The sequence below is a fragment of the Scleropages formosus genome, chromosome 12 (genome assembly GCF_900964775.1).
Source record: "Scleropages formosus chromosome 12, fSclFor1.1, whole genome shotgun sequence".
In the NCBI taxonomy this organism is placed as follows: Eukaryota; Metazoa; Chordata; class Actinopteri; order Osteoglossiformes; family Osteoglossidae; genus Scleropages; species Scleropages formosus.
In genome coordinates this window covers 11,407,719-11,435,524 of record NC_041817.1, presented here as the reverse complement: position 1 = coordinate 11,435,524, position 27,806 = coordinate 11,407,719, and the positions used below count along the sequence as shown (strand labels likewise).

Sequence of the window (27,806 nt, the reverse complement as noted above, 5' to 3'; positions counted from 1 at the left end):
TTGCTCGTGGTTGCCCTTTTGCTCCTCAAAAGTGACCACTGATCCTTCACAGGAGGGGAAGTTTCTCAGTGTCCACAGGTCCTGTTGCAATCCCAAGGTTGTCTGGGGTGTGACATAAAGGCATTTGTACCAAGTTATGACTATGAATCACCCATAGTCTCAAGGTGCCGAGGCGACTGTACATTTCATCAGAATTAACTCACGAAATGAATCACTCACTTTATTAGCTGTACACCATTTATCAAAGAGAATTCCCTTTTGTCTAGCAAACTTAACAAATGTTTCGCATTGGGACTTCCTGTGATTCCTGAGTTTCTGTGATTGACAAGACGACAAATAGGGTGCATAAACAGGAATGTGTGTTTAATGTTTTAGTGAAAGGGCAGTTAATAAAAGTGTACGAAAAGAAAGAACCAACAAGCAGCAAACTTTACAAAACTGGACAGAAAGCGAAAGGGTAATCAAAAACCAAAGAGAAACCTACACTAACCTAACCCTTGTAAATGAGCCATTTTCTAACTCCAACCTGGAAAGAAGGGAAAAACAATGTCTTTTGCCACCTTACTAACTACACTGTTTTTATACTTTGTCTAAAGAAGGAAAACGAACAACTGCAAAAGCATGCAAGCATTATGAAGGTGACACAAAGACAGAAGAAAAATATCAAAGTACAGACAAGAAGCACAACAAGAGCACAATCAAAATCACACCAGAACACTGACTCGACAGACAAGCTCCCCAATGGCCTCCAGGAAGCTTCCTTTCAATAGCTGGGAAGTCCCACCTTTCGTCCTCCAGCAAATCATGTCCATCACCCCTGGACTGAAACTGATGGACGGCTGTGGCTCCAAATCCACGTCAGGGGAGGGGAACCGCAAAAAGAAAACGAAATAAGCACCTAATGTGGACATAACAGCTCCTACCGCCCTTTGCGCTCCAACAGTGGTTAATACGGGTGTAGAAATGGAAAATCAGGACAGCTAATATCTACAGTAAGTGAATGAATACTGGAGGCCATTTGGTAACAAAAACAATTAAAGGAATGCTGGACACAACATAAACACGGTGCACCTAAACTCTCATTTAGAGAGTGCATGTGCACGTAGGGGTGAAAGTAGAAATAAAACTGCACCCGGAGGGTGTGAAATCAAAGCTTAAAGAAGCACATAGATTAAGTGCTCCTTTTCCGTTTGTCAGAGTAACGCAGGTTCACTGTACGTAGTGTAGAGTCAGTCTGCATAACGTGACCTCCCCAAGTGCTGATGCAGATGCTTCCCATGTTCTTGTCAGACACGTTTCTGTGAACTCAGCCGTCAGGGAAGCCAGGGCTGTGTGGTGGCTCTCCTCATCGGCGCTGTCGCATCTCTGTTTGCCGACAGTATCAGGCGACACCGCGACATCTGGTGCACAGCCTTCACAAACAGCACTTGCAGCCACAGCAAGCAGCTGCGCATCCCAGAACTAAAGTCCCTGCTCCTGCTGGGCCTGCGCCTGCTGTTGTCATGATGGCCGGCCATGCCCCCCTCACCCAGCTCCCACCGCAACCAAGCCCCGCAACTGCACCTGCGTCCGAGGACGCTCCATCTGCACCTGAGCAGACGGTAAACCCTGCAGCAGACCACCGGGTGGCTTAGGGTTCTCTGTCTGCGTGGGACACACAGGACCGTGTCCGTCTTCATACGTGCACTTCTGTGTTTGCGCTCCCTGATGTCATTCCAAAAAAAAAAAAAATAGCAGGAAGAACTGAACAGGGAGTCAGAAAACAAGTCAGTCAGTAAGATTGCAGTGTGTTTTGGGCAATTGAGACAGCCTGATAAAAGGGTGTGACATCAGAGCTGCAATCTGGGAGAATACGTATTGGAGGAAATCTGTTTTGTTCTTTATTCTGTCCTTGATGCTTGAAGTGTACCTTGAGAGGAGGGAGCTCCAGAGTGCCAGAGTGCATGGTACATCAAAACAGACCAGCTCCATTGCTGGCAGAGAAGGATTGTGTGAGCTTTGAAATATGTGGAAGAAGACAAGATACACTTTTCTCAATGTGGGAAACAATCATCTTTGTGCAAAATGAATTTCTGTAAATTCTCTGTTCTTCCTGCCATAACAAAATGAAATCCTCCCTGTGAAATTGTAAACCGGTGTTACTGTTGGTCCAGTCTGTCCTTGAATGCTTATGATTCTGCTCTGCTGTACTTTTTTTTTTTTTTTTTTTTTTTTTTTTTGATTCCCAGCTAACAGTTTTTCCCCCTCCTCTTTTCCCTTTTGATCATTTCTGAACACTACTGGTCTTATCAGATATTTTTAACCCTCTCATCTGCCTTTTTAATGTTTGCCTTCTCTCCGATTGGCCAGCCGGGTGCACCCGCCCGTGGAATCCACAAGGTGGGTTCCCTGACGCCTCCCTCCTCCCCAAAGACGGCACCCCGAGGCGGGCACAGGCGTATCCTCAGCGATGTAACCCACAGTGCCGTGTTTGGTGTGCCTGCCAGTCAGTCCACCCAAATGCTACAGGCTGCTGCTGCTGAGGCCAGTCTCAACAAGTCTAAGTAAGTTGGACTAGGGGCCGCAGGAAGCAAAGACTGGGGCGGCACTCAACCCTTATTATCATGAGCCGTTTCCTTGTTTTTGCTCCACTTGAGGTTACAGTGTTTTTCCAATATGTGCATGTCTAGGTCAGCCAGTGCAACCCCCTCGGGCTCCCCATGCTCCTCCCAGCAGAGTGTGTACCAGCCTGCAGAGAGCAGCTCCACGGTGGCTCCTGTTGAGCGCAGCCCAGCTGAGCAGCCTACCTGGAACCCATTTGGCAATGACAACTTTTCCAGGCTCACTGCTGAGGAACTGCTCAACAAGGACTTTGCCAAGCTGGCTGAGAGTAAGGCCACATCTTTGGGTCAGCATGCTAGTCAGGATGCTGACTCTGAGTCCTGCTGTTGCTATGGACGAGCAGGTTGAGCTCAGAATGGATGACCACAAGCCTGCTTTGTATGTGGCGCTGGCATTGGCGCAAGGGCTGATATGTGTGCCAGAACTGCACCTTAAAGGAGTGTTTGGCGTGGCTGGTAGATGACAAATGTCCCCTCCACTGTATGTCCGATTGTTGTCGTAGATTGCCCTCTCTGCATGTGTTTGTGTGTGATAGGCAAAGCTGCCGAAAGAGGCAACACATCCGCGGAAGATCTCATTCCTGGCCTGCAGATGACCACTGCTGGCCCGGCACCCAAGACATTCCCTCAGCTAGCAGGTAATGCTGTAGAAATGGCTTTGCACACACATACGTGCCTGTTTGTTTGCCTCCTTTTTACAGTGTCATCTGTTTGAGTGGCTGCCAAACTGAAGTGACTGCACAGCTAACCTATTCTGAAGAATAAATAATTTTGCTATCTTGAGATTTGAACTGGCATACTTCAGGACACAAATCTGGTTTTGCAACCATTGCACCATCTACTGCTGTTAATTTTTTTTCATTGTGTTGTTTTCTGTCTCTCAGCATCTGCTCAAGTCCTCTGTCTCCTAGTGTCCAAATTGGCCCCTTGAGTGTTCTTATGTTCTGCATGCCAGTCCTCACACAGTATATGCTGCATACACATGTTTCTCTCTGCATGGGTGGGTTGGCAAGAGCAGTCACCTCCACAAATGCAGTTTTGTCTCGGTACAGTATGTAGTCCAGAGTCTCATATTTTTTGACTGCCTGAGCGATGAGTAAAATCAGTGCCTGTGGATACATCAGCACACCGGTCTGGATGGCCTGCAGAGTGTGAATGAATAGAACTGCTTATTGTCCTGGATAAGAGCTCCTGCCAAGCAGATTAATAATGCTGAGGTCATCTTAGGTGTCCCAAAGTCTCAATAGAGGTTTTTGCTGTCTTTGCATTATGGAGAACCATTGCCAATTATTTATGGCTTCCAGCTGAGATGTGCTGAAATAAGACGCTTGTGGGTCTGCATCCGTTTCAGATTGCCTTATTAGGTGTTCTCTTCAGAGCTGGCTGAACTGTTCTGTGTTTTCTCTCTCTCTCTCTTTCTCTCTCTGTCCCTGTGCATGCACACACCCATCTCTCCTTCTCTGTGTGTGCCTTTCTCTCTTCTGCTAAGCTGAGAGACCTGCTGACATTCTGTGTCTGGATTCGGGTGCGTCGCTGCTGAGTGTGCCGGACCCTTTCAACCCACAGTCGCTTTCTGATACCCCAGGTAATGGGATGGTCCAACCCTCAGCCTCTGCCCCAATCCCCACCATGTGTGGGACAGTGCTGAGCTCCGCTAAAGGTTTCTTATGCTGTTCCTGCACTCTACAGTGCGATTGGAGATCCTGCTGTCCCTGGGTGGAGTACATTCAACATGCCACCTCATGTGCGACACCTTGTCATTTACCATCCAGCTTCTATTGGACTTTCGCTGAACTGAAAACTGCCTTGTGGATGGGGACGTAAACACACTTGTTTGTTCAGTAATTTTGCTACTGCAGAACTCTTCCCCAGTTTCACATTTGCACTCATATGTCTGTGGTGCTTATATGTGTCTGTTATTAGACATATTAGACATTAGCAACATAATTTAGAGTGCATCACATCTTGTATTTGTGTCTGTTAATACGTAAGCTAGAACCGCACAGACTGAGCTGGAACACCAAGCATTACCCTGACTTTGGGACATCGGTTTCCAAATGACTCCCTCATTTGCTTTTGTCCTTGCCTCCTAGTAGCTTGTTAGAAACATGACTTGCTGATGCTGCTGATTCATTTTGTCAGGCTCTCTGTGTTGGTGTGAGCTGCAGGGATCTGTGTGTAGACTAGGGTCCCGTGAGTTTGCGCTCTTCGGCATTTGCACTGGGAGCCAGCGGATTGAACTGAACGTGTACCCCCAGAGGAAAGGAGTACATATCACAGTCACTGCAGAGAGATTGCTGTGCAAGTCCTCAGATCAGGTGGAGACTGGCCAGTATGTACTGTTAATGAGCTGCAGACTTCCTGGTTATTTCAGTACCTGGGTTAGATGTGGGATCAGCGGCTCAATACCGAGAGCTCATCAAGATAATGCCTGTATATGAGCAGCTGGGTATTATTCTCTATGCCCTATACCCTGGTGCTTTCCACTCACTTCTGGTTCATGTAGACATAGGAAATTCATGAACTGGTGCCCGTTAGGGAGCATAGGAAGGGTGGAATCGGTTGCACAAGAAATGAAACAGACCTGTACGCCACATATTCCTGAATAGTAACATCACCATATGGTGTTATCTAGTGCTGGTGTCAGCTTTGACTTCTGAACTTTCTTCACCAGTGAAAGGGTCAAGGGAACATCTGTGCTGTGCCATGTTTTGAGAGCCCCATCCCCCTAGACCCATGCCCCTGTCAGCTGCCTGAACTGTAAGTATGTGTGTGGCCGAGGAGACCTGTCACGCGCATGCAGTATGGCTGACACTGGAGACTGATGGGAGAACTAACACCATTTCCTGTCACCAGCCTTCCTCAGAGGAGCATTTCAGCTTACCTGTTTGACCTGTGATGTCACCCATGATGGTGACATCAGACTGGTGGAGTTAATTCACCCAGCATGCACCAGTCCAAACTGAAGCACTGGTTTTCTGTGTAGACAATAGATCTCCTTCCAGAACCTGTTGTGAGGCATCTATGGTTGCTCAGCCCCTTTGTCTTAACTTTGGGCATGCCAGAGATGATGCGTTGATGGGAGCACTCTGAACAAATGAGTTTGTGACACACTATCTGAATCAGGCACACCACATCGTGCCCCCTCTAACTAATATGCAGCTGCTTTCCTTCCCAAAAGCCTTGAAGCTGGTCAGGTCCTTTATTACCATTATCTGCATTGTTTAGGTAACACTAGCTGATTTTTTTTTTCCATAGTTTGAAAGCTCACAGGTCAGTGGCATGACACGGAATTCAGAATTAATTCTAAGTCATTCACGTATCCAAAGGGCAGCATCATACTGCAGAGAGACTGCAGGAAGTCATAGCGGAGTAGCACTCATTCCCAGTGAGTCTGCCTTAAAACCTGTGCTTGTTTTTTTTTGTTTTTCTTTTCTCTCCCCCCCTCACCACTTTACAGAAAGTGTGCTGCAATGCTGGTTTATCTCCAGCAGAGACTGCTCTTGAGAATACATGCTATGTACTCCCTCAGCCTCCTGGATTTAAATGGTATTAAAACACTGGTCATAGCAGTGGCAAATAAGCCATCTGTGCCTTATACACATTTGCAGCAACAAAATTAACACACACATGCATTTTGTTCTTCTGCTCTGTATGTTTGTGGAAGAGTGCCTAGTAAATAATGTGTAGTATATACTCCTCATAACACTTTATTTTACTTAATGACTCACTACCCATGCATTTTGGCTGAAGCAGATAATTTGTTGCTGCTGGTGGTCTGAATATTATTTCCTGTGGGCAAGAATATCGGACGGGATATTGGCCGGACCACCAAAATATTTTACTTATTGATGCTTTGACTGCTTGCTTCCAGTAAATAAGAGCCTTAAGCATTTCCCACTAAATCAAAAACGCAAAACCTTTGTTTTCTCTCCTTCATCTTGTAAATTTGCTGTCCTGTTTGTTGAAAAATGACTTTCTTTAGCTTTTCTGATTTTCCCCCCCGCCTTCCCTCCTCTCCTGTTGGCTTTTAACGTCCTATCTTTCTGTCTTATCTCATGATCCCGTTCTGTCGCCTTGTTCCTTTTCATTCCCTCAAACCCATCCATCACTACTATTCTGCCTCCCTATTCTGTCTGGCTCTCAGAGAAGCTGATAGAGGGGCTCAAGTCCCCTGAAACATCTCTCCTGCTCCCTGACCTCTTGCCCTTGACTGACCCTTTTGGGAGCTCGGCCGAGGGCTCAAGCAACGGTAATGGGATCCTCCTTCTCTGTCCCTCTGTTTTCTTTGTTCTTTATATCCATGGTATCTAGCATTGTAACCATGGTATCTGGTCCTTTCCTTATAGCAATGTCAGTATTCTAGAAAGGGTAAAGTCATCTCAGTGTGCACTATTGTTTTTTCCCCACTTTGCCTTTCCTGTTCATTTTTTGCAAACAACTGGACTTTTTTTCCTTAACCATTCTAGTATTATTTTGGTCATGTCATGGTTACCACTGGGCCCCTTTTTTTTGAAGAAAGCAACACACATTAAGCACTGGTGATGAAACGTTTGCGATCCAGATGCCAAGCTCGGTGAACATCTGAATCAACAACCTGAGCTACGAACACCACCAATCTTCTCAACCATTGCTAACTTATTTGGGCATTTGATGCTTAAAATTGCTCACTGCTGGGAGACATTTGCCTGTCGAAAGTGTTCTGTTGGCAAGCAGCTGCTCTTCCTGCACGAGTGCCTCCGACAGAACATCCTTCCAGCATTGGATCCAAGCCCAAGGTCATCTCAATCAGCCAACCAAATCAAAGCCAAGGAAGTTTCCAGCTTCCAGACCCATTATAAAGACTGAGATTCAAACCAGCAACACACACACTAAGCACTGATAATGTCATCTCGACTGGTGATGAAACGTTCGCGTTCCAAATGCCAAGCTCGGCAAATACCTGAAAGAAGAAAAAACCTTTTCTTATGTTTTTCACTATGATTCAGGGGTCTGAACTTTTTCTTAAGCCTTGTGGCGGATGCCTAAATGCATATTTTGTCCATTGCCTGTTGGTGAGAGTGGTGTTTCTGCCTTTCCTTCTATCTTCCTGTCCACGCTCGGCCTCCTCATGTGCCGTTGTGTGCTGTAACCTTCTTCAGCTTTGTGTCACTGATACACTGATAAACACCCATAGCTGGAAAATGTTTTAATGGTTATGCTATTTTTTGTAGTATTGTGGTGCTATCATAATGCAGATTTTCTTTCCTAAAAGAAGAATGTTTTCTATCTCTTGGAGATTCCAGAATATTACAAATAGATTAGGGACAGCGGGGAGTGTAGAGGTTAGTCATCTCCTTCCACTCAGAGGACTCGGGATTGAATCCGACCCTCTGCTTTAGTACCCTGAGTTGATATGGTAAAATGACACTGTTGTATAAATAGATAAATAGCTATAGGTAGCCAAGCTCTGTAAGCTGCTTCGGAGAAAAGCATGAGCTAAATGGGCAAAAAGTAATACCAAAATCTTTGTAATTCTGTTAGATTATCACTCCTTTTCTGTTAATAATTTAATCAAATTGTTTCTCTCTTGTGCTGTCACTTGTTTTTTCACACTATCTCTGTCTGTCAGGTAAAACGGAGATGTCTGTGGACTCTCTGATTCCTGGCCTGGAGGCCCCTAAGCCCCAGCGTCTCACAGCCCAACCTGAGGCTCCTCCTGCCGGCCTGCCAGGTCAGCACCTCCCCTGCTTTCGCTCTGGTCTTAGTCTTGTCCTGCTGTAACTTCTCCTTACCCGCCGAACAAGATGTGCACATCAAATTATTTCAGTACACAAGTTGGCCTGTGTGATAAAGGACAAAGAATTAAATGTTGTTGTTTGGGGCATCTTCTGTGTTTTATTGGACAGTGGTCCTAGATGCTGCTTATGGTGGGCCTGGAAAGATGGTGCCATTAAACAATAATGGTTTTAGTTTCTTCAGAAAAGAACATTGACCTGCAAGTCCATCAAGCCTGTCAACTGATGTGTGTTAGGTCAGATTTTGGTATGGTTGCAGCTGTAGTACTTGTGAGTGATTTCAGCTGCTGAAGTAAGAATATTTTCTTAAAACCTGTAACTTGCTTTAGACTGTGAGCTAAGCAATAATGATGATGATGATGATGATGGTTCGCCTGGGCTGTTTGCTCAGATCTGAGAGGATCATGTTTGTGTGGTTGTTCAGGATTCGTCATCCCAACTGTGCTGTGGGAGATTACAAAGCGATAGAGGTTAAAGTAAAGTGACTCAGAAGACCTTGTTGTGCCCACTGCTGTTAGTGTGTCTGCATATCTCAAGCAGTGCATTGTACCTTTTTTCCTTTTACGACTAGCTGCTGTTATTGAGTGGGCCATTCCTCTACAAATGTGGGGCAGCTGCTCTGGAGACAAGCCCTTACAAATACCGTGTAACACTTAGAAGTGCAGCTACAATGTTGTCATGGCTACTCAGTAGAGTACCATTCTAAACTTTGTGTTGTCTTTTTTGGCCAATGTTTTGGTTATAAATGTACTTTCCCACAGTAATGATGAGGACATGCTTTCCCTGGACAACAAGGGCAGACAACCAGAAGACATTTGGTCTCCCCCATCTAGGCTGCATCTGTGTCACAGTGACCTTGTCGCATGACTACCTGAATGTCTCTGCCAGTGCATGGCACTGCCAAATAACGTGGCCACCTGAGCAAAAGTATAAATTTCAGTCTCAAGTTCCCCCCCCCGTAGTGAGTTTAGTTTTTGTACTACAGTAACAGAGCAGTGTACTAACTGTCACTGTGGTATTTTCTGCTCAGCTTAATCTCTTGAATTGCTTTTTTTTCTGCTTGTTTCCTGATCTCCCAACCAACTCTGCTCCTCTGCTTTTTGCTTCTCTCTCCTGCCCAGACCCTTTGGGTCAGGAGGACTCTTTGCTGGGCTGCGCTCTGCTCTCTCACCCTTCCAGCACAGGGCCTCCCTCAGCCTCTACCCCACCCTCCTCATCTGCTTCCGGCCCTGCTGGCTCTGCATCCTGTCTCGATGAGTTTGCCCCAGTTTCTCTTGGCTCCAGCCAACCCCTAGCGGGTAAGAGTCTTACTCAGTTATCCACAACCATTACTCTGCTTTGATCCCACCCAAACACCAAGACTCCAGCCTTCAGATGACATTCTCTCAGATTTCATGTAAAGTGTGTTGTGCCATTATTCAAATGCTGTGTAATTACTAATCATAAATTCAGTTTTCTCACCCATCAAATGTTGCTTTCCCCCTTTGACAACAAGCTGCTATTAGTGAGTGAGCCATTACTCTGCAAACGTGAGGCAGAGTATTCATTATTGTGTTACAAGTATTCATGTATAATGAAACCTTTATAAATGTTGTATTTAACTTTTCACCTCTGTACCACCCATTAATATCTGTGACATGAAAAACATGGGCCTCTGCCTTGGTGGTGGTTTTTAAACACGTTCATTTTGAAATATTTTAACACATTGATTATTTGTAATAACCCTGAAGGCTGCTTTTGGGGGGTAAAACGAGCACCATATGAATCAATGTAAACACCCGTTAGCTGCCTTTGTACTGTTGTGTTAATTGCTGGGCTACACTAACTGCGATCTTAACCCACCATGCAGACTCCGCCTACCTCGTCTCAGGCTTTGAGCGGCCCGAGTGCGTAGAGAAGGGCACTGAGGACGAGTTTGACCCCATCCCTGTGCTCATCTCCAAAAACTCCAACCAAGGTAAGGCCAGTGAGAGGTGGGCACTGAGGTTCCCACCAGAACATGTGGGTCTGACCTCTGACCTTTCTGTGAAGCATCTTGGAACATCAGTGTCTCTAATGTCCCCTCACAGACTGTCTGCCATCTGTATGGGGGGTGGGGGGGTAGGGTGTTAAGGGGCACCTGCTCTGCACATTAAGCATGAAGAGCCGCTTCAGTCCTTTTTAACACCACAGCAGACAACCATCTTCATCTTCATTTCCATGTATGGCATGCCTACACAGGACAGTGTTGTACTTAACTTCCTGTCATCATGTTAGTTGATGTTTCCAATAAATATATCCTAGCACTCCTCTTGCCTTAACAAATGTGATTCTTACTGACCGTCTATTAAAAGCACCCCACAGCAGTCTTTATTGCAGTGTACTTATCCATGTCTGCTATAAGTATTCTTTTCCCAGAGTCCTCTTCCCTACAACATTCCTGGGGTTAATCCCTGCTTATTTTCTTTTTCCCCTTTCTTCTCTTACCCCACCTTGACTCCCTCATTCCCTCCTGCCTATTGTATTTCATTCTCTTCCTCTTTCTCTCACACAAATTCTTGTTCTTTGTCTGCCCTCCACATGTCTCCCTCCCACACAATCTCCTCTTTTCTCTCTCCCTCCCTGTCTAAAATATTTCAGGTGGTCACTCACGCAACAACAGTGGCAGTTCAGAGTCCAGCCTCCCCAACCTGGCTCGCTCCCTCCTACTGGTGGATCAACTCATCGACCTGTAGAGGGGTGGGGGGAGGCGTGGGGCGGGGGGGCTTGCCATCTCCGCTCGTAGGGATGCAGAGTGTTTTGGTGTGCACGGAATAGGGGACATATCGGAATAGGAGCTGCTCCTGTCAGGTTTCTGCTGACATTTGCACCACCCTTCCTCTGCTGTCTTTTCTATGCCTCCCCTCACCTCACCTCTGCCATACCTTCTGTTGCACATAACTTGAGTAATATTTGTTCCAGGCCTGTAGGTTGACTCAGATCATGCTTGCCCTCCTCATCATCCAGAATCCACTGAATATTTGTTTTCCCCTTTGTCATCCTGTTTTTCTTTTCTGTCATGCCATGATTCTGCTAGCCATCTGTTCCCTGAGCCTACCTCCCTCTCCACACCTAGCATATCTGTGGTACATAGAGGTCAGGTGAGCTTGTCTGCTTTTGATGTCCCTCCCAGTATTTTTTGGTCAAAACTTTGAATGTTAGTGCAGCACAGTTATTTATTTTTTATTTATTTTTTTTTTAAATTTAAATGGACCCTTTTGGTGATTTACAAGATTTATTAGTTTTCTTATAAACGGCTAGGCCTGAATGCAATGTACCATAACACAGTAGATGCTTGGTGGTAACGGCATAAATGTAGAGGGACTCCATGGATCCCATTGACACTGGGTCACCACAGCTGGGCCTTCTTGTCTCACAGTGACTCCATGTGGCTTATTCAGGTCCTGCCCCTTGCTGTGGTCTTGCTGGTTGTAGCAGCCTCCCTAACCGCATCTCCTTACAGAGTATGTTACTCTTATTTAAGTGTGAGTGACTTGTTCATGACTCTTCATCATTCATCATTGCTTGTAAACATGGCCCACAAAGCAGCACTTTGAACTCTCCTGTGTTCCCTTGCTTATCCCACTCTATCTCTGGGACCAGCTTTTATTTACCTGTAATCTAAACACATCAATACTAACTGCATCTGGTGCTTTTATATTTACTTTTCTGCAAACGAGATTGCTTTCCTTCAAGACCAAGAAAGATGTAGCAGCAGCAAAGAACTGTAGAGGTCTAAGGAAGGAAAGGCAAAATGAGTTGCATTATTAGAATATCACTGTATTCTTAGGTTGTTTATATGCTTAAATAGGTGGATGTGATTATTGCCCCTCCCCCCACCTTTTGTGGCAACCACTGATTGCTGTTCAAGGACATATCAAGGTCTAAGATTGAACTGAGGTTGTCTACTTAAACGAAATCAGCAGGCCACAAGCTTTGAGGACAACTTTAGAAGTATCTTTGGTTACATTTGAGGGGTGAAGGACTTTTTTTTTTTTTTAAATTTTGTGCTTTTTTTAAACCCTCCTTCCAATTCCGTATTGCCCATCTCATGCTTTAGCTCTCATTCTGTGTATAAATACCCTCTATTGTTAGCTATAAACAGTTGATATTGTTAAATTTGAATCAAACCAAGCATTCTCCTTAGCATGTCAGCACGTGCTACATATCCCATGTGTGTAAAGCCACTGTTGCAGCGTACTCCTGTTTCAGATAAATAGTGTAAGTACTTACATAGGTGTTTAAAACATTAACAAAATATGTTAAATATCATTGTCCGAGTAAATGTGTTGATAGGTAGAGTGCTACAGGATGAATGTATGACCTGAAGATCAATATATAAATATATAATGAAATTAATATATAATAGTTTTAAAATAATTCTTTGTGTATTCTTTGAAGGGGTGTTTTGGTGAGTGTAATAGTGTCCATATTTCTTTCAAGTGTCTTGTCTCATTTTATTCATTCTTTTGTTAAAGAGCGATTTATTCCTCATTGTTTGAGGAACTCAAGGAGGTGAATGGGCAGACACAAAGTTCTACTTTCTCTTAATCTTTAGTTGATCCTTTTGTAACTAGGTGCACTTCTGTGTACTTTTTGTCATGGATTTGTACTCTTATCTCCTATTTTAATTGCATTGACAGGCAGCATCATTTGCAGCTTTACAACCTAATGAAGTGCATTGTTCTCCTTAATGACATGTGTGTTGAAATGGATGTGTACCATATAGGCCATGGTGCCAGTAGTGTATCATACAGAAATGAGGGATGGTGGGGGTAGGCCTTTGCATTGCTCATACTGTATTGCTCACTAATGGCTGCTGTAGCAGCAGTTTGATCAGTAGCTCTAACAGTGGTGAATGTTGCTTAAGCAAGCAGATATGATCCCTATTAACACATGTACATGTCAGTGTTTTTCCTGATTGTAGCACCCTTGGTTACCTATACATGCACAATGTTTTGTAAGTCACCTTGAGCAAATGCATCAGTCTTTGTGCATGTCTGTGTTCTGTCCATTTACTTATGCAAAGCACTTCATTATTACAGTCTCAAGGATGATTAAGGAGCCAAACATAATTCTGGCTTTTGTCAATGAAAGGGTACACCATTGGTATATTTATTTTATATCTGTATATACAGTAGCTGTATTTCTTAAAATTTACACCGTACTTTCCTAATTGAAGTTAATGTAATGAATTACATAGGATGTAAACAGACATGCATCTAGATATAGATATACACTTAAAGTATATTTCAATTCAGAAAGAGTTCAGAAAAGGTTGTTTATATACAGAGACATACAATGGTTGTTTACATGTACAGTATTTAAAATCATAATGTCTGAATCTGAACTCTGAAGTTTTTACTGTATTCTGATTGACATGTTTGCATGAAGGTGTCTTTCTCTGAATGAGGATTTAATCAGGCTAGTAACATTGTGATGCATGTTATTAATAGGAACTGTTAGTACAGTAACTGGTAAAACTCCAGTTCATGATCAGGAAAAGATAGTGATGTGTTTTATCTTTAAATGGATCATATCCACTTTCCCAAAACAACATTCATTCCCCACTGCTTCAAACTAGAAGAGGACTAGGGGACTTGGCAAACAGTCTGACAAAGACCACCTTGCCTCTACTCTGTGTCTGCACATTCCAGCTTGAAGTACCAGAATGAACCTTGTTGTATTTTACTGATGCTCCAGTACTCTTAAACATTTGATGTTCTTTATTATTAGTTCCTTTGGGGAGGTGGCATAAGGCCTATTGTACTGAGCCCTTTGGACCGGAGTAAATTAATTGTAATGATGACAGAAACTTAAGTTTCACCACTGCACTCCAAATGACGTCCTGCTTTCATCATGAAATCTACACAGTTCAACCCCACTTGCAGCATGAAACGAAGGGACAAGCACAGGGGGTACAGATGTGTGAAATTGAATTGTTACCCCATTATGCTTTGGAGGAAACTGTGTAGATACAACTAAAACTAGCAATTCATCCCACATCAAGTAGCAGTCCATTTGCTGTCTCGTTTAGCAATTCCTCAGGTTGGTCACTGAAGTCCATGCGTTATGCGGCTAACAGCACTTCTCATCCACTTCATCAGCTATCCAAGAACCACACATTCATTTTGAGATATATATATATATATATATATATATTTTTTTTTTTTTTTTTTTTTTTATCATTTTAGTTGTTCAGCAGGTGCCCTTATCCTAAGACTTCAAATTAGTGTCTTGTGGGTACTTGCTTCATGACTCGTTCAAAGTTCATACATTCATCCCCAAGGGAGAAAAAAAAGTAGTGCAGAGCCAAAGAAGAAAGCAAAGTGTTTCAGTGTAACGTTGGTGATGGGAAGAGCTGCTGTTTCATTGACGTTTCAGTAAATGTGTAGGGGCTTTTTGTCCATTGGGTGCACCTCTGTCTTCAAATGAGTTGTAATACACTGTCTTGTTTTGGTTGTTGCTACCCACCCTTGGAGTTGTCTAACTGTGGGTATAGTGTTCATTTACAAGTCGCTTTGGAGAAAAGTGTCTGCTAATTGAATAAACGTAAATGTCTATACAGCACTTTTGGGTGAAGATACTTTAAGGTGCTAGTGCTGAGTCTGCAGTTTTATTTCCAGAGGGGCAGAGTACATTTGATATTGACCGCCTCCCAGTATTGCTTCTGTAGCATCAGTAAAATGCAATTTGCATCCCATAGTAGTTGTTATTTAAAGCTGCATTCTGTCTTTTTTTTTTTTTTTTTTTTACTGTGTGTTTTATTGAAGAATCAAGAAATTATGGCTAGTGAGAAGTGGGTGTGGGGCTAAGCTGGAAATTGGACCATATCTTTTTTTTTTTATTCAGTGATTTTTATTAGAATTTTGCTGATGGTTGTGAACGGCTTTCTGTTGGTATGAGTTGGATGCTTTGCAGTAATGGTATTTATTTCAGTCTTCCCGTTCTGCATCTGTTCCCCCATCCTTACTGACACCGGGCTCATGAAGGAAGGCTCTTCCTGACGTCTCTGTGTCTTCTGTGTCTCATTCTTGCGCTCTCTCCTGGATTTTCCGCTTTTGTTTCAACCTGTTTTGTCTTTAGAAGTTGGAGAATTTTGCTGTGGAAATGTGTGCAGAGCCGAGTTCTATGTTTAGCAGTTGGTAGTACGTAGTGTTTTCTTTCAGCAGTTAGCACCAACACTGGATGTGAAGCACTGTGCCTAGAGGCACATAGTAGTGTTTGGTACATTTGCACCCTGTAGATTTTGCATTGTGCATTTGCTGATGGGGAGTTTCTGCATCTAAGTAATCAGGTTCTATTATTCCTTTGCTTGAAACATGCCCTTTATCTGGGCTACAAATTCCACAAAAATTAAATCCTAAAGTCTTTGGTGACTTGAACAGGAATCTCCCCCCCCCCCCAATATGCATACATGGAAACTTCACTCAAGGATATGTTTTAAAGAGTTCAGTGTTCAAAGCTCTTTGACTGATTGTGCTTTTCTAGGTCAAGATGGTTTTTGTTGTGTGGGTGGGATTCCTGTCACTGTTGACTCTGTTTGGAAAGCCAAATATAGGAGATGGTGGATATGATGACAAAAGCTTGTGTAGAACAACCTTACCTTAACTGCTTTCTGTCTGCGCTTTTTTTCCTCTCCATTTACCCTGTTGTACAGTTGAGTTGTTAGCAGATTTACTGTGTGGCTAACCTATGCAATCCCAGTGCTTAATCTTATCCTTAGACAACAGAGTGCTGTGTTCAGTAGAGGATTAGCCTTGCCAGCAGGTTTTTTTTTTTTTTCCTCTCTCCCCCCCCCCCGTGTTGCTGTGACAAAATAATGTACCCCATGTGTTTTAAAAAAAAAAAAAAAAAAAAAAAAAAAGTCATTATGCTCAATCTATATGAAAACATGTTGAGAGACTCTACAATGAATGCCCATATCTGGGTTGAAGTAGTTATAATTCAATGTGTACCTTCTATTTTTATGAAATGAGAAAAAATAAAAACAAAGGGACTATTAAATAAATATGTGAATGTGTTAAAAGTCTAGTGGTTTTTGTTGATTTACAGTAAATTCAGATACAAAGGGAAAATCCTTGTATCGTTGACATAATGCTACCTGATTTTAATAATTTTTGGAATTTTACTCAATTAGAATATTCTGGCTGTGTTAATGCTTTCATTAGTAAAGCATGAAACAATTTCTGCATATTATCTCTACTATTTAATGATAAATTTCTTTTTTACTCACTCATTCATGCCCAGTGTTACTTATCAAAAGAACAAGCCACACTTTCATTCCTGGGTATCACTCTGGGTACTGGAACATGAAAAATTGTAGGTTAACAATTGGGCTTCCTTGATATTTATGTAGATAGCCATACCTAGAGTTTTACTTTGTGGCTTTTAACTTTTTTTTTTTCTGATCTTCAAGATGTATAGCAATGAGATGAAGCTTTAATTTTGATTTCTGATTTTGTAGGTGGAATTTCCATTCCCTTTAGATGGATGTAGTTTAAAACCCTAAACCCTTTGGCCTTAGCATCTTGGGTAGCAAAGTAAAAAAGACACTCCAGATTTTGTTACTTGGGGAAATTTGATCCAAACTCTAACCTGTTACTTTTTTTTATAAACTTGATCCTGTTGAACCTGATAATTTGAGGTCAAATTTTATAGCTTCCTGGCTATTACACATCAGATGACGCTAACAAGTCCACGGTACAGGTAAAGAGCCCCACAGCCCGCACTGTAACTCCTACGGCTCCCAGATTAGGCCCTTGGAATTGTCTATGCTCAGAGTGGCCGAGCTCATTGAGCCTGGCTATGGTAGCTCGGCTCCGCACACTGACAAGCTGCCCAACACTGTGCCCTTCCCACGTTGCGACTGACACTGTGGGCTCTGTCCTAGCGGGCTGCTACTGACCCTGTCCTGGAGCTGCTGGCTAACCCCTGTTCACTGCATTGTCCAGGTAAGGCTGCTTCTGCCTCTCCTCTCCCCCTCCTCACTGTGGCCTTTCTCTGTCTGTCCTTCTCTATAATCAATCTTGAAGACTCTTAGGGGACCTGGATGCATTCTCGGTCTTCCTTGTTTCCACCTGGTACTTACCAAAATCCTGCAATCAAGTTCTCTGTGTTCTCCCCTGCTTTATTAAACAGATTGGGTTTAGTACCAGAACTCCAGACAAAGCTCTGTATTCATCAGTTTCATTGTGCTTTTTGGAATGGGGAAGTTAATGACTGAAATTCATATTCTAACAGAGAGCCATATTTTAGGAAGTGACATCAAATTTTGAATAGGAAAAGCAGGAAGAAGGGGAAATAGGAGCTCTTGACTGGATTAGTAAGATGTGCAGTAGGTTGACAGAGCTCAGTGTGTGGAAACAAAGGTACCAGTCTGTACTTGTTCTGAAGTGAGTAGGTGTCTGTGTAGCAAGTGGCATTGTGCTCTGTATGCATGTTGTTTACAGAGCATTTGCAAGCGTCCGTGCTCTTGCTGTGACAGCAGGTCCAGGGCTGTGTTTTGTCATTTGGACTCCTTAGCTGTTCTGTGTGTTGTCTGTAGAGCTTGAGAAGTACCACTGTGTTGGAGGTCATGGTGCAGTGGTGTTCAGTGCTGACAGTTCAGTGCTGATCTGTTGACTCCACAGTAGTGCGTGGTGAGGGTTGTCAGTCTGTAAGTAATCAGTGGCCTTGGTGTATATGTACGTCTACTTTCATCCTGAGCTGTTTTGCATTTCTGATCCTCTCCAACTCTTCTCCCTTCTAGAGTTCCAGCTGGAGCCCAATGGCTATAGAACACTCTGTGAAGGAGGCAGTGAGTTGCCTGGGAATGGTGGTTCCATGGATCAAGCCTGTATGCATTCCAGTGAGGAGGAAGAGGAGGATCAAGGTGATGGTGAAGGCATGACTCTTGACTCCAGTGGCTCCAGACCACTCTTGCTGGATTCAGAGGAAGAAGAGGACCAGATCCAGGGGGCTGAGCACAAGCAGCTGCTCCAGCATCCATTATCTCAGCCTTCCCTTGTTCCCCACCAGCATTCCCTATATCCTCAAATCCAGCAGCATGCATCTCCCTTACTTTCCTCAATTCCACAGCTTTACAGTGAACAAAATGTCCCCCTTGATGTCTTCTTGAAAGCTCCTTTTCGAGCTGGGCAAGCAGAAGCAAGCGACGTGTTTGCCAATGCACCCTTCCCACGACCTCCTGTCCCAACTCAAGAGCCTGATGTATTCCTTCAGGCCCCCTTTGGGAGGAGGAAAGAACTGACCAGCAGTGTCAAGCTGGGGCATCATCTCCAGATACAACCCCCTCCTTCAGGTCATCTCACTGGTTATCAATACGCTGTCCTGGGCCAGGGACTGCCTCACACCATTCGTCCAGAAGCCTTAGCCAAGTATTCTCGGTATTTTGATGCCCCTGTATCCCAGCAAATTGCAGGGACTGCTGTGCCGAACAGCAGATTTGTACCCGAGAGCTCAACCCCTGTAGGTCCCCTGCCGCCTTGGACTGAAGAGGCCAGTCCTGTAGATCCATTTGTTGCTGCACCCTTCCACCTTAAGGGTCCACAAGAGAAGCTCTGAATCAGTGGATTTGGTCCTGGGAACTGGGTGCTGATCTTTATCGAACATACCGTACTGCAGCACTGTTCAGGATGCCATGGGGTTTTGTTGGTTTCTAACACTGGATGTACTGGACAAAAAGACAAAAGACACAGCAGCTATGAGTTGTAGAACAACGCGACCATCTTCAACCTGCACTTACAAAATACTGAGCAGTTCTTAGACTGATAGTGTAATATTAAACAAATGACTCCTGGAATGGCGTTATGGAAGCAGAAAGCAGAAAAACTTTTAACCCAGATCTCCCAATTACAGGTTTTGTCCTGTGGACCAGACCTTGAATGTTTTTTGTTCTTCCTACCTCAGTTCAGTTTCTCTCTACTACTTCACTTTTTACTTAAGTTTTGAGTTGAGAAATAGAGATTGATTATAGAGTCATTCCTGTAATCTCAGTTTCCTTGAACTCCGTGATTCTGCATGGTTCAGTACAGAGACCAGTGATTTCTTGATACTTCCTTTCCCTTTTTATTCCATGTGAGTCTGGTCACAGTATGAACACTGATCTCACTGCCTTGGCACATTGTGGTTATTTAATAAATTCCTTGAGCAGACAGTTGACTTCATCAGCAGTTCCACCCTTTCCCCATTTTTCTGCATTACCTTCTTAAGCCACCAATTTTTAGATGGTTTCCAGATGTCTTTACAGTGTTCCTGAAAGCTACATGATTTATTCATATATTTTATTTGGCTTACTAGAATATGTTGTGGTGTTACATTGCACATAACTATATTGTACCAGGTTCTGAGAGATGTCAGATATACACACTTACCTAAAGAGAAATGTACACTTTAACACTGAGGTTTTTTAAAGGGTGATATTTAACCAGGTTTGTTGTGTTAATATTTCTGACCCAATTCTTTGAACACATATCTGTGATTGCTGCAGCCATAAGTAATGGCACACGTGGGGTTTTTCCCTCCTATATTACTGTGTCAGTGCCTCAGGGAAGGATTTCTTTGTGTCTTGGGTTTGCAGTGCATTGTGATATTTCCTTAGATTATTTTATTTTTCAGTGCAAGCTTCAGGAAGGAAGCCAGAAGCATGGCGAATTGGCATTTTTTTGGGCACTCTTTGTCTCACTGAGACCATCCTTTTCACAAATATTTTTAGAAAAACCTTTATTCCTCCACACTCACTCCTCAGAATTGCTTCCACTTCTGGCACAAAACAAATTCTTTCTGCTTGTTTTTGGTTGTATTTACTTTCATATACACAACAGTTGGTATTTATGCTATATTTGGGGGCGGGGGGGGCATGTGTTCATATATGTGAACAGAGTACAAAATAGGAGTGTAGGAGAGGTCATATGAATGTATAGTCCATGGTTTTCCTAACGGAAGACAGTCTTGTCTAAAATTACTTTTGGACCTCCCTGTTGAGAGAACTCAAAAGATTGTTTTGATTCATTTGTTTAGTGTTCTAATAAGGCTGTCCTATACATCAGAGCCTTGAATATTTTATTTAATTTCCACATTTATCATAAGGGATGACACTGAGATACATATGACAAAGGTGTAGTGTTTGGGTGGCTTGGTTTTGTATTACAGTCCTTGAGTACTAATACCAGCAAGGGAAGGGGAAAATGAGAGATTCAGATTCACTGTGACTTTGACTTCTGATCAGTCTGCATTTTATAATTTTGCACACAAGTGGAGTAGAATGAATTAGCAGGGACTTTTTAACAGCAGCTCTGTACTGAAAATGGGTTGCTGACTCTGGTAGCTTGTATTTTTGCATTTGTGTCACAACTGGTCTGTTCTACTTCTGTACATCTGTGTAGAGCACTGTTCTGCTGATTTAGTTGATTCCACAGTCAGCACTCTACTGCAGCCTGAAGGCACTTGTCCCAAAACATCCAAGTATCCCAAAGCACGTTGTGGATAGTCAAATACTGTCACAAGGAGCCTTTGTCATGATAATACTCTGTAATACAACAAACTGTTTACCATTAGGAAAATTAAATGAATCAATGCAAATCAAAGCTGGGATTTTTTTTTTTTTTTTTTTTTTAAAGGAAAAAAATATTAATATATTGCTAACTACAATCTTTCAGATGATGTAACTTTAGCACATTTGAGCTTTACTTATATTCACGTTGCTTCCACTCAGGAGAGGTCCAAACTTAAAAGTCCAAAGGTATCAGTTTTGGGCCATATTGGGTGCGATGAGCTCCCTCTCATTTGGAGCTGCTAATGATCCCACGAACATTCAAGAAGTGTCTGTAAAAACATCACTTTTGAACCCGCTCAGTGCGTATCTCTCTTGTGGAAATGCGGTTCTTTTATTTTCTGGGATGTAGGCTACGTCGCTTTGGAGAAAATCGTCTAAATGAGTAAATGCAAATACAGCTCAATTTCTAATGGTCAGGTGAACAACTGAAGGGCGTCACATTGTTTCCCAGATCATCAAAAAAAAGAAAAAAAAAAAAGAAAATTTTCGACCCCAGTAAGGTTTGAATAAAGTTAATATTGTTTAATATAGGAATAACTTAACATCTAGCACCGATTATATAAATTGCTGTAAACTGATCGTTTAAAAAAAAAATATATATATATATATATATATATATATGCCTAAGGGTAGAAAGCCAGGTTTTCGCTCCTGCTTGGAGTTTTTCTTTCCTCTTTGGCTAGTTGGTTTACTTACAGCTTTCATAATTATAGTTACTGTAGTAATGTAACGTATAGTCAAACTTTTCTTTGTACGATGCTTCTGATCATTTGTTCAGCACTGTGTGAGAAGAGAGCTCTACAGAATTGAACTGAACGAAAGTGAACTTCGCTGAAGCAACGCACGTCTCGCCACCTCCTACGCCTGTCGTGGGACCGGAAACCTCCGAGCGTGCGGGGGTGGGGCTAATATTACGTGCGCTATGACGTCACGCACGTTATCTCACAATCATGGCGTCGTACGGGTTCTTGGGAAGACATTTGCTCCAGGTTGCATTTCGTACAGCGAACCCGTAAGTATTTTATAAGAGATCCGTGTTCGTTGCGAACGTACAAAAGAGTGGTCTGCTTGATTTACGGTTTATGCTCGTAGTGAATGATGTATTCATCCGGGGACCGTCCCGGGTCTCGTGACTCTGTTCGTTCCAGCGCCTGCCTGGGCCTGCGCTGCGATTTCACAACAAGCCGAGTTATCTGCGTGTGACTGATTATATAGTATGTTAATACCCGTATGTGCGCATAGCTCAGTGTGCAGCTGCCAGCAACCTAGGAATAAATAAACTTGCCGTGACTTTTGGAACAAGTAACTGGTGGTGCCACCTCTGTGATGTAATTTAAGTCAGAATACTCTGCTTTTTCATTTATTTAGTAGAAGCTTTTCTCCAAAGCGACTTCCAGTGGATAATAATTTAGTAATAGTCACTATAGTAATAGTCACTGTCTTACACTATTATAGTGTCATCAGCCTGTTCACCAAGGTGACTTACACTGCTAGATACCCTACTTTGAATGAGTCACTCATCCATACATCAGTGGAACTCACACTCTATGGGTGAATGTGAGCAGCATGTCTTTGGACTGTGGGAGGAAACCAGAGCATCCAAAGGAGAGCCACACAGACACAGCATGAACATGCAAACTCCACAGACTGAGTGGGGATTGAACCCATGTCCTCTTGCACCACCCCGGTGCTATGAAACAGCAGCCCTACTCGCTGTGCCCCCTGCTTTATAATTGAGTAAACCACTGGTGATTATCTAACACGTTAATTCACTTCAAAAATGATGACAGATTTTAAAAAAGTTTGTTCAGCTGTTTCTGCAATTTGACTGTTTAGCACCATTTAGGGTGAAAAGCTCAAAGTAGAGCTGTCTTGCAGGAACAAATGCTGTGCTCTCATATCGCGACAAACTTATTCCTTTTCTGTCCTCGTGAGACTCTGCAAAACTCACATATATGTAAAATATAAATTTCTGTTACATTTATTTGCAATACTGGCAATCAGTTTTAAAATGCCCATAGTATTATTCGTTATTAGACAGCAAACTGCAGATTACATTTACTCATTTAGTTGATGTTTTTCTCCAAAGCAACTTGCAATGATAATCACTTTACAAGTATTTGCCCATTTATACAGCTGGGTAAGTTTACTAGAGCAATTTAGGGTAAGTACTTTGCTCAAGGGTACTAGAGCTGGAGATGGGAATCAAACCTGCAGCCTTTGGGTTCAAAGGCAGCAGCTCTAACCACTACACTACAAGCTGTCCCTACTGTAGATTATTGTGAGAAACTGACAAAAAAAGCCAGTGCAGTAGATATATTGTTTTGTTTAGTTTTGTTTTTAACAAAAAACTGTTCAAAATAAAGTAATTACATAACAGTGAGCCCAGTTCAATCCATTTTCAGTAACCACTTGCAGGATTATGGTGTTTCTGTGCCTACCCAGGAAACATAGGGCATGAGCCATGTGTATACTAAACAGGACACCACTCTGTCACAGGGCAATCACACACACACACACACACACACCCATTCACTCAGTAACAGACACTGAGGACAATTTAGACCCGCCAATTAATCTGAAGCACATGTTTTTTGACTATGGGAGGCCACTGCAACACTTGGAGGAAAGTTCCTATGTGGCACTACTATGGTTGCAAGCCATCAGCATACTGCCACAGGGCATGGCAAAAGTAGTTTCTATTGAGTGTGCTCAAACTACTCAAGGTATTCTGGGAATGACATGTAGTCTCAGTACAATAAAAAAGAATGATTGTGAGTGTTCTGCATTCAGAACAGCTTCATTCAAACATATGTCTAGCCATATAAAAGTTGAATTGCAAGGAATATGGCTAAAGTGCATGAGATGTCAACCAGAGTGGGAGTTGTGCATCAATGCTGTGCATTTCAGAGTTATCATAAAAATGATGTGAATTGTCCCTGCCTTCTCATCTCTAGAATTGTTCCCCTGTCTTTACAAAGGACTTCACTAAAGGGGGGCAAAACAACATGGCCACAACTGGTCACGTCATATGTTCCGGGTAAGTATACATATAACTCATAAGCATCATGCTGTCAATTGTACATGATGTTAAAATATTGTTTTGGAACTCGATACATCACGTGAGAATTTTTTCCCGTCTACCATCTGATTTGTTTGCAGCAAGAAGCATGTTCATTCAGACGCAAGACACTCCTAACCCAAATAGCCTGAAGTTCTTACCAGGTCGCATGGTGCTGGAGACAGGAACCATGGACTTCACTGCTCCACGTGATGCATACTGCTCCCCTTTAGCTAGGTAGGTTCTTGTATGTAGAATTTTTTCTATAATGTGAAGTATTAAATAACTTGATGTTACCTTATGACTTTGAGAAGCTTTTTCTTATACTCGGAACATAGTACTTGGGATTAAGTAAATGTGTTAAGTGTTAGTGTGACAGATGCAGACGTTAAAGCAAGGATTGTCAAGGCCAGAGCAGCCTTTCTACAGCTTGAAAACGTGGAGAAATATCACAAATCTCAGAAATCAGACTGTTTGGAGTATAACAAAACGACCATCAACAAAGTGTAGATGTTCATTAACAACTGTCTGAGAAGAATCCTCCAGATCCACTGGTCAGACAAGATCAGCAATGTCCATCTGTGGCAGAAGGCACAGCAATTACCAGCAGGAACCGAAATCAGAAGAAAAAGATGGATTGGGCACACGCTAAAAAAAAAACAGTGTCCAGCACCATCAAACAGACCCTAATGTGGAACTCCCAAGGGAAGAGAAAAAGAGGTCGTCCGAAAAACACTTGGCAACGGGACCTCCAGGCAGACATAAAGAAGATTACCTGGAGCCAGCTAGAAGCAAACGCACAGGATAGAGGATTCTGGAGGTCTCTTGTTGACGACCTATACCCCAGGAGGGGTGATGGGGACTAACTAACTAATAAACTGGAAGAAATTTGACATAACTCAAACAAAGGACCCAAGATAGGGGAGAGTATCTTACTTTATTTCATGACAACTGGCTTACAGGAGAGCTCCGCACTCTGAGGGATTCTTTCTGATCGACCGGAAAGCACACTTTTTCATACTTGTTTGACTAGGGGCATTTACATTTGTTGCGCAAAGATAGGTATTTAGCCATTAATCATGCACCCTGTTTTTCATGAGGAAGATGCTGACACCAAGATTATCTGTTCCCCCTCAGACGTCTTAGCTTTTTTGTACAATGCGTTCCTCCTTCCGTTAACCCCATTTCCTACTTTAATACTACGTCATCAGTCATTCATGCAACTGTTTTTACACCCACAAAACCATTTTGCCCATTTCTCATTTATTAGTTACGGAACAAGGTAACCAACTTAAAGCAGTAAATGTGCTTCTTCTAACCTCCTTAAACTTGGTTTTTAACTCATTGTTCTGATTAAAAATAGGTCTTTCTCATATACCTCAAGGTCTTTTCCTCCTTGTCATTCTATAAATGTATGCATTGTCTTTTTTTAGTTGGCAGTGTCCTGGTTTTTTGTGCACATGCTCATGTTCACCTGTAACCTATCAATTTTTGGATTTCAGTAGTGTTTTCACCTGAAGCTGTAACTCCTTATAACTCACTGGCTGAACTTAATGTCTTTAACACAATATTCTGAAATTTATAGCACTTTTTTTAATTGAATGTCTTGCCAGACTCATATGTATTGTGATATCAAGATTCTGATATGTGCATGTCCTTATATGTTCCAGTTCTGTGCTGTAATTATTTTATTTTTATACATGTACATTTTCTGGGGCCATCCAATCTATAGCATGGCTGCTGGCTTTAGAAATTGCTATTTTTATTCCTACTCATTTTTTGAATTACTGTTCCTTTTCTTTCAGACAACTCTTTAGGGTTGACGGTGTCAAGAGTGTCTTTTTGGGCCCGGACTTTATTACCATCACCAAGGTAAAAAGTTCAGTAACAAGTAATTCAAAGCAGGATTGCAACTTAAAGGTTCTAGAAAGAACTGCTGCATATTTGCAGTATTGCAAAAGTGAAGGAAGTGTGGTTCTTTTGAGTTCTCTCAACATCTTGGCTTTATTTCTTTTTTTACAGACTGATGAAGAAGTAGAGTGGAAGGTGATTAAGCCTGATGTTTTTGCCATCATTATGGACTTCTTCACGTCAGGATTACCAGTGATAAATGAAGATACCCCTAGAGCAGATACAGGTGACAGTGGCTCACTTCCAAACCAGCCTTCTTGCTTTAAAAACTTTGAAATTGTTTTTTTAGGCGGGCTGCTTGAGCCATTGATTTTGCCCTTTTTTTGCCTCTACAGCTCCTTCTGAAGATGATGATGAAGTTGTTGCAATGATCAAGGAGCTGCTGGACACACGAATTAGGTACAGTGCTCTTGGATTCTTGCTAATCATTACTAAATGTTGAGTTTTTTTTTTTTTTTTTTTTTTCCTCTGTGATTATCTGCACAGCATGTGTTCATGAAATTCCTTTCAGCCCAGTTATTTGTTTGCAGGCCTACAGTACAGGAGGATGGTGGAGATGTTATATACCGTGGCTTTGAGGATGGCATTGTGAAACTAAAACTGCAGGGCTCCTGCACTAGCTGCCCTAGCTCTATTGTGACCCTGAAGAGTGGCATCCAGAACATGTTACAGTTCTATGTCCCTGAGGTGGAAGGAGTGGAGCAGGTGTGTGCTTTGTGCTCATGCAGGACAATGGAAACCAGTATGCACTTAACAAGAGTATGTAAAGTATGCTTCCTCTGTCGGTTACTTTTTGGCCACCACGCATTGCTTTGTTTTGTGTGTTACAGGTAAAAGATGATGAAGAGGGTGTGGAACAGGGGGCACAGGCCTGAGTGTCATGGCTGACCATCCAAGCTCCCTGGACCAAGCCTTTCAAAGCCAGCGTGATTTCCTGGAGTCTTCCACACGTCACAATTACAGTGTGAATGTGTTAACGGAGTCTAGAGAATAGTGCAGCGTTTTCAGTGGCAAGACATTGACAAGTTTATAGGATACATGTAATTCTGTCGTAATAGTTTTCCCTGGCACTAATTGGATATCTGCATGGGCACAAGACCTTAAAGCAGTGTCCTTAATGCTTATACTTCTTTGCTGTTGAGCAATGCTTGAAGTTGGGACTCCTGTGGAAATCTGTTCTTGAAATCTGAGATTTGTTTTACGTAAGGTTGTGGTTTTGAAACACAAAAGAACTGAATATTTTTTCCATGCTGTGAATTAACATTAATTGGTACAAATCAAAACATTTAAGGCCAAGAGAATCTCTGTATTGTAAATGTAATTACTCTGTAAGAAAAGCACATATCTGTGCATTTCAGAAATGAAAATGAAAAAGTTTAACACTGACCTCAGAAGAAATTTCGTAACCAAATTTTGGATGTAGAATATCTAGGTTTATGTAATCTTGATATCTCTTTGCTACTTCAGTGAAGTATTCTAAATTATTTCAGCGTAATGTACCTTCTGAATGCAGTATTGCTGGAAACGCACATTTTGACTACTCAGTGGGGTTTGGTGAGTGTAGTTACTGATAATAGCATAGCTAATGTAGCTATAATAATAAAGAAAGTGAACACACATGATTCTTGCATCCTACCACTAATTTCTTTACATTTTTGTATGTTTTCTTCTAGTATAAGCAACTCTAAGGCACAACAAGTGGATGCAATACACTGCCTGAAATAAACTGAATAAAGTAAACGGCAAAATAAGATCTCGCTGTGACTCATGTTTCCTGTCCTGGGATTTAGTCTCACAATGTAGGCAAATGTGAGTCAATGCGCTGCCCAGAAAGCTCACTTAGCAGGTCTGACTGGTCTATAATTTAATTTTGTTGAGCCTGA

At 42.5% G+C, this 27,806-nt stretch overlaps 2 protein-coding genes across 10 annotated transcripts in view; both read left to right on the top strand.

Moving 5' to 3' along the window:
* LOC108929472 (AP2-associated protein kinase 1-like) overlaps window positions 1-20,968 on the top strand; it is a 37,300-nt gene extending 16,332 nt beyond the window's left edge. Inside the window, exons 12-21 of one of the 8 annotated variants that reach the window (XM_029256570.1) lie at window positions 1,380-1,601; window positions 2,350-2,543; window positions 2,670-2,869; window positions 3,137-3,238; window positions 4,090-4,185; window positions 6,748-6,852; window positions 8,212-8,313; window positions 9,499-9,675; window positions 10,227-10,334; window positions 18,147-20,968. In XM_029256570.1, coding sequence (XP_029112403.1) covers window positions 1,380-1,601; window positions 2,350-2,543; window positions 2,670-2,869; window positions 3,137-3,238; window positions 4,090-4,185; window positions 6,748-6,852; window positions 8,212-8,313; window positions 9,499-9,675; window positions 10,227-10,334; window positions 18,147-18,961 — 2,121 coding nt within the window. In that variant the 3' untranslated portion in view covers window positions 18,962-20,968. Of the gene's footprint in view, window positions 1-1,379; window positions 1,602-2,349; window positions 2,544-2,669; window positions 2,870-3,136; window positions 3,239-4,089; window positions 4,186-6,747; window positions 6,853-8,211; window positions 8,314-9,498; window positions 9,676-10,226; window positions 10,335-10,996; window positions 11,092-18,146 lie in introns of those variants that run through there. The other 7 variants (XM_029256577.1, XM_029256571.1, XM_029256572.1 and 4 more) reach the window with 7 other exon arrangements.
* Window positions 20,969-21,879: 911 nt separating this feature from the next.
* Window positions 21,880-27,664, top strand: nfu1 (NFU1 iron-sulfur cluster scaffold homolog (S. cerevisiae)). Of its 2 annotated transcripts, none has more exons than XM_018744014.1 (8): window positions 21,880-21,963; window positions 23,933-23,991; window positions 24,114-24,249; window positions 25,818-25,884; window positions 26,035-26,149; window positions 26,259-26,322; window positions 26,454-26,628; window positions 26,754-27,664. In XM_018744014.1, the coding sequence occupies exons 1-8, from the start codon at window positions 21,902-21,904 to the stop codon at window positions 26,796-26,798; spliced, it is 723 nt and encodes a 240-aa protein (XP_018599530.1). In that variant the 5' UTR covers window positions 21,880-21,901; the 3' UTR covers window positions 26,799-27,664. The 2 variants fall into 2 exon arrangements, with proteins under 2 accessions (XP_018599530.1, XP_018599529.1); XM_018744013.1 differs by having other exon boundaries at window positions 23,909-23,991.
* Window positions 27,665-27,806: the final 142 nt, after the last annotated feature.

Coding starts and splice junctions, on each gene's coding strand:
- nfu1 (XM_018744013.1), top strand. CDS start 21,902: ATGGCGTCGTACGGGTTCTTGGGAAGACATTTGCTCCAGGTTGCATTT. Junction 26,150..26,258: donor TACCCCTAGAGCAGATACAG/GTGACAGTGGCT, acceptor TTGCCTCTACAG/CTCCTTCTGAAGATGATGAT. Junction 26,323..26,453: donor CTGCTGGACACACGAATTAG/GTACAGTGCTCT, acceptor ATTTGTTTGCAG/GCCTACAGTACAGGAGGATG.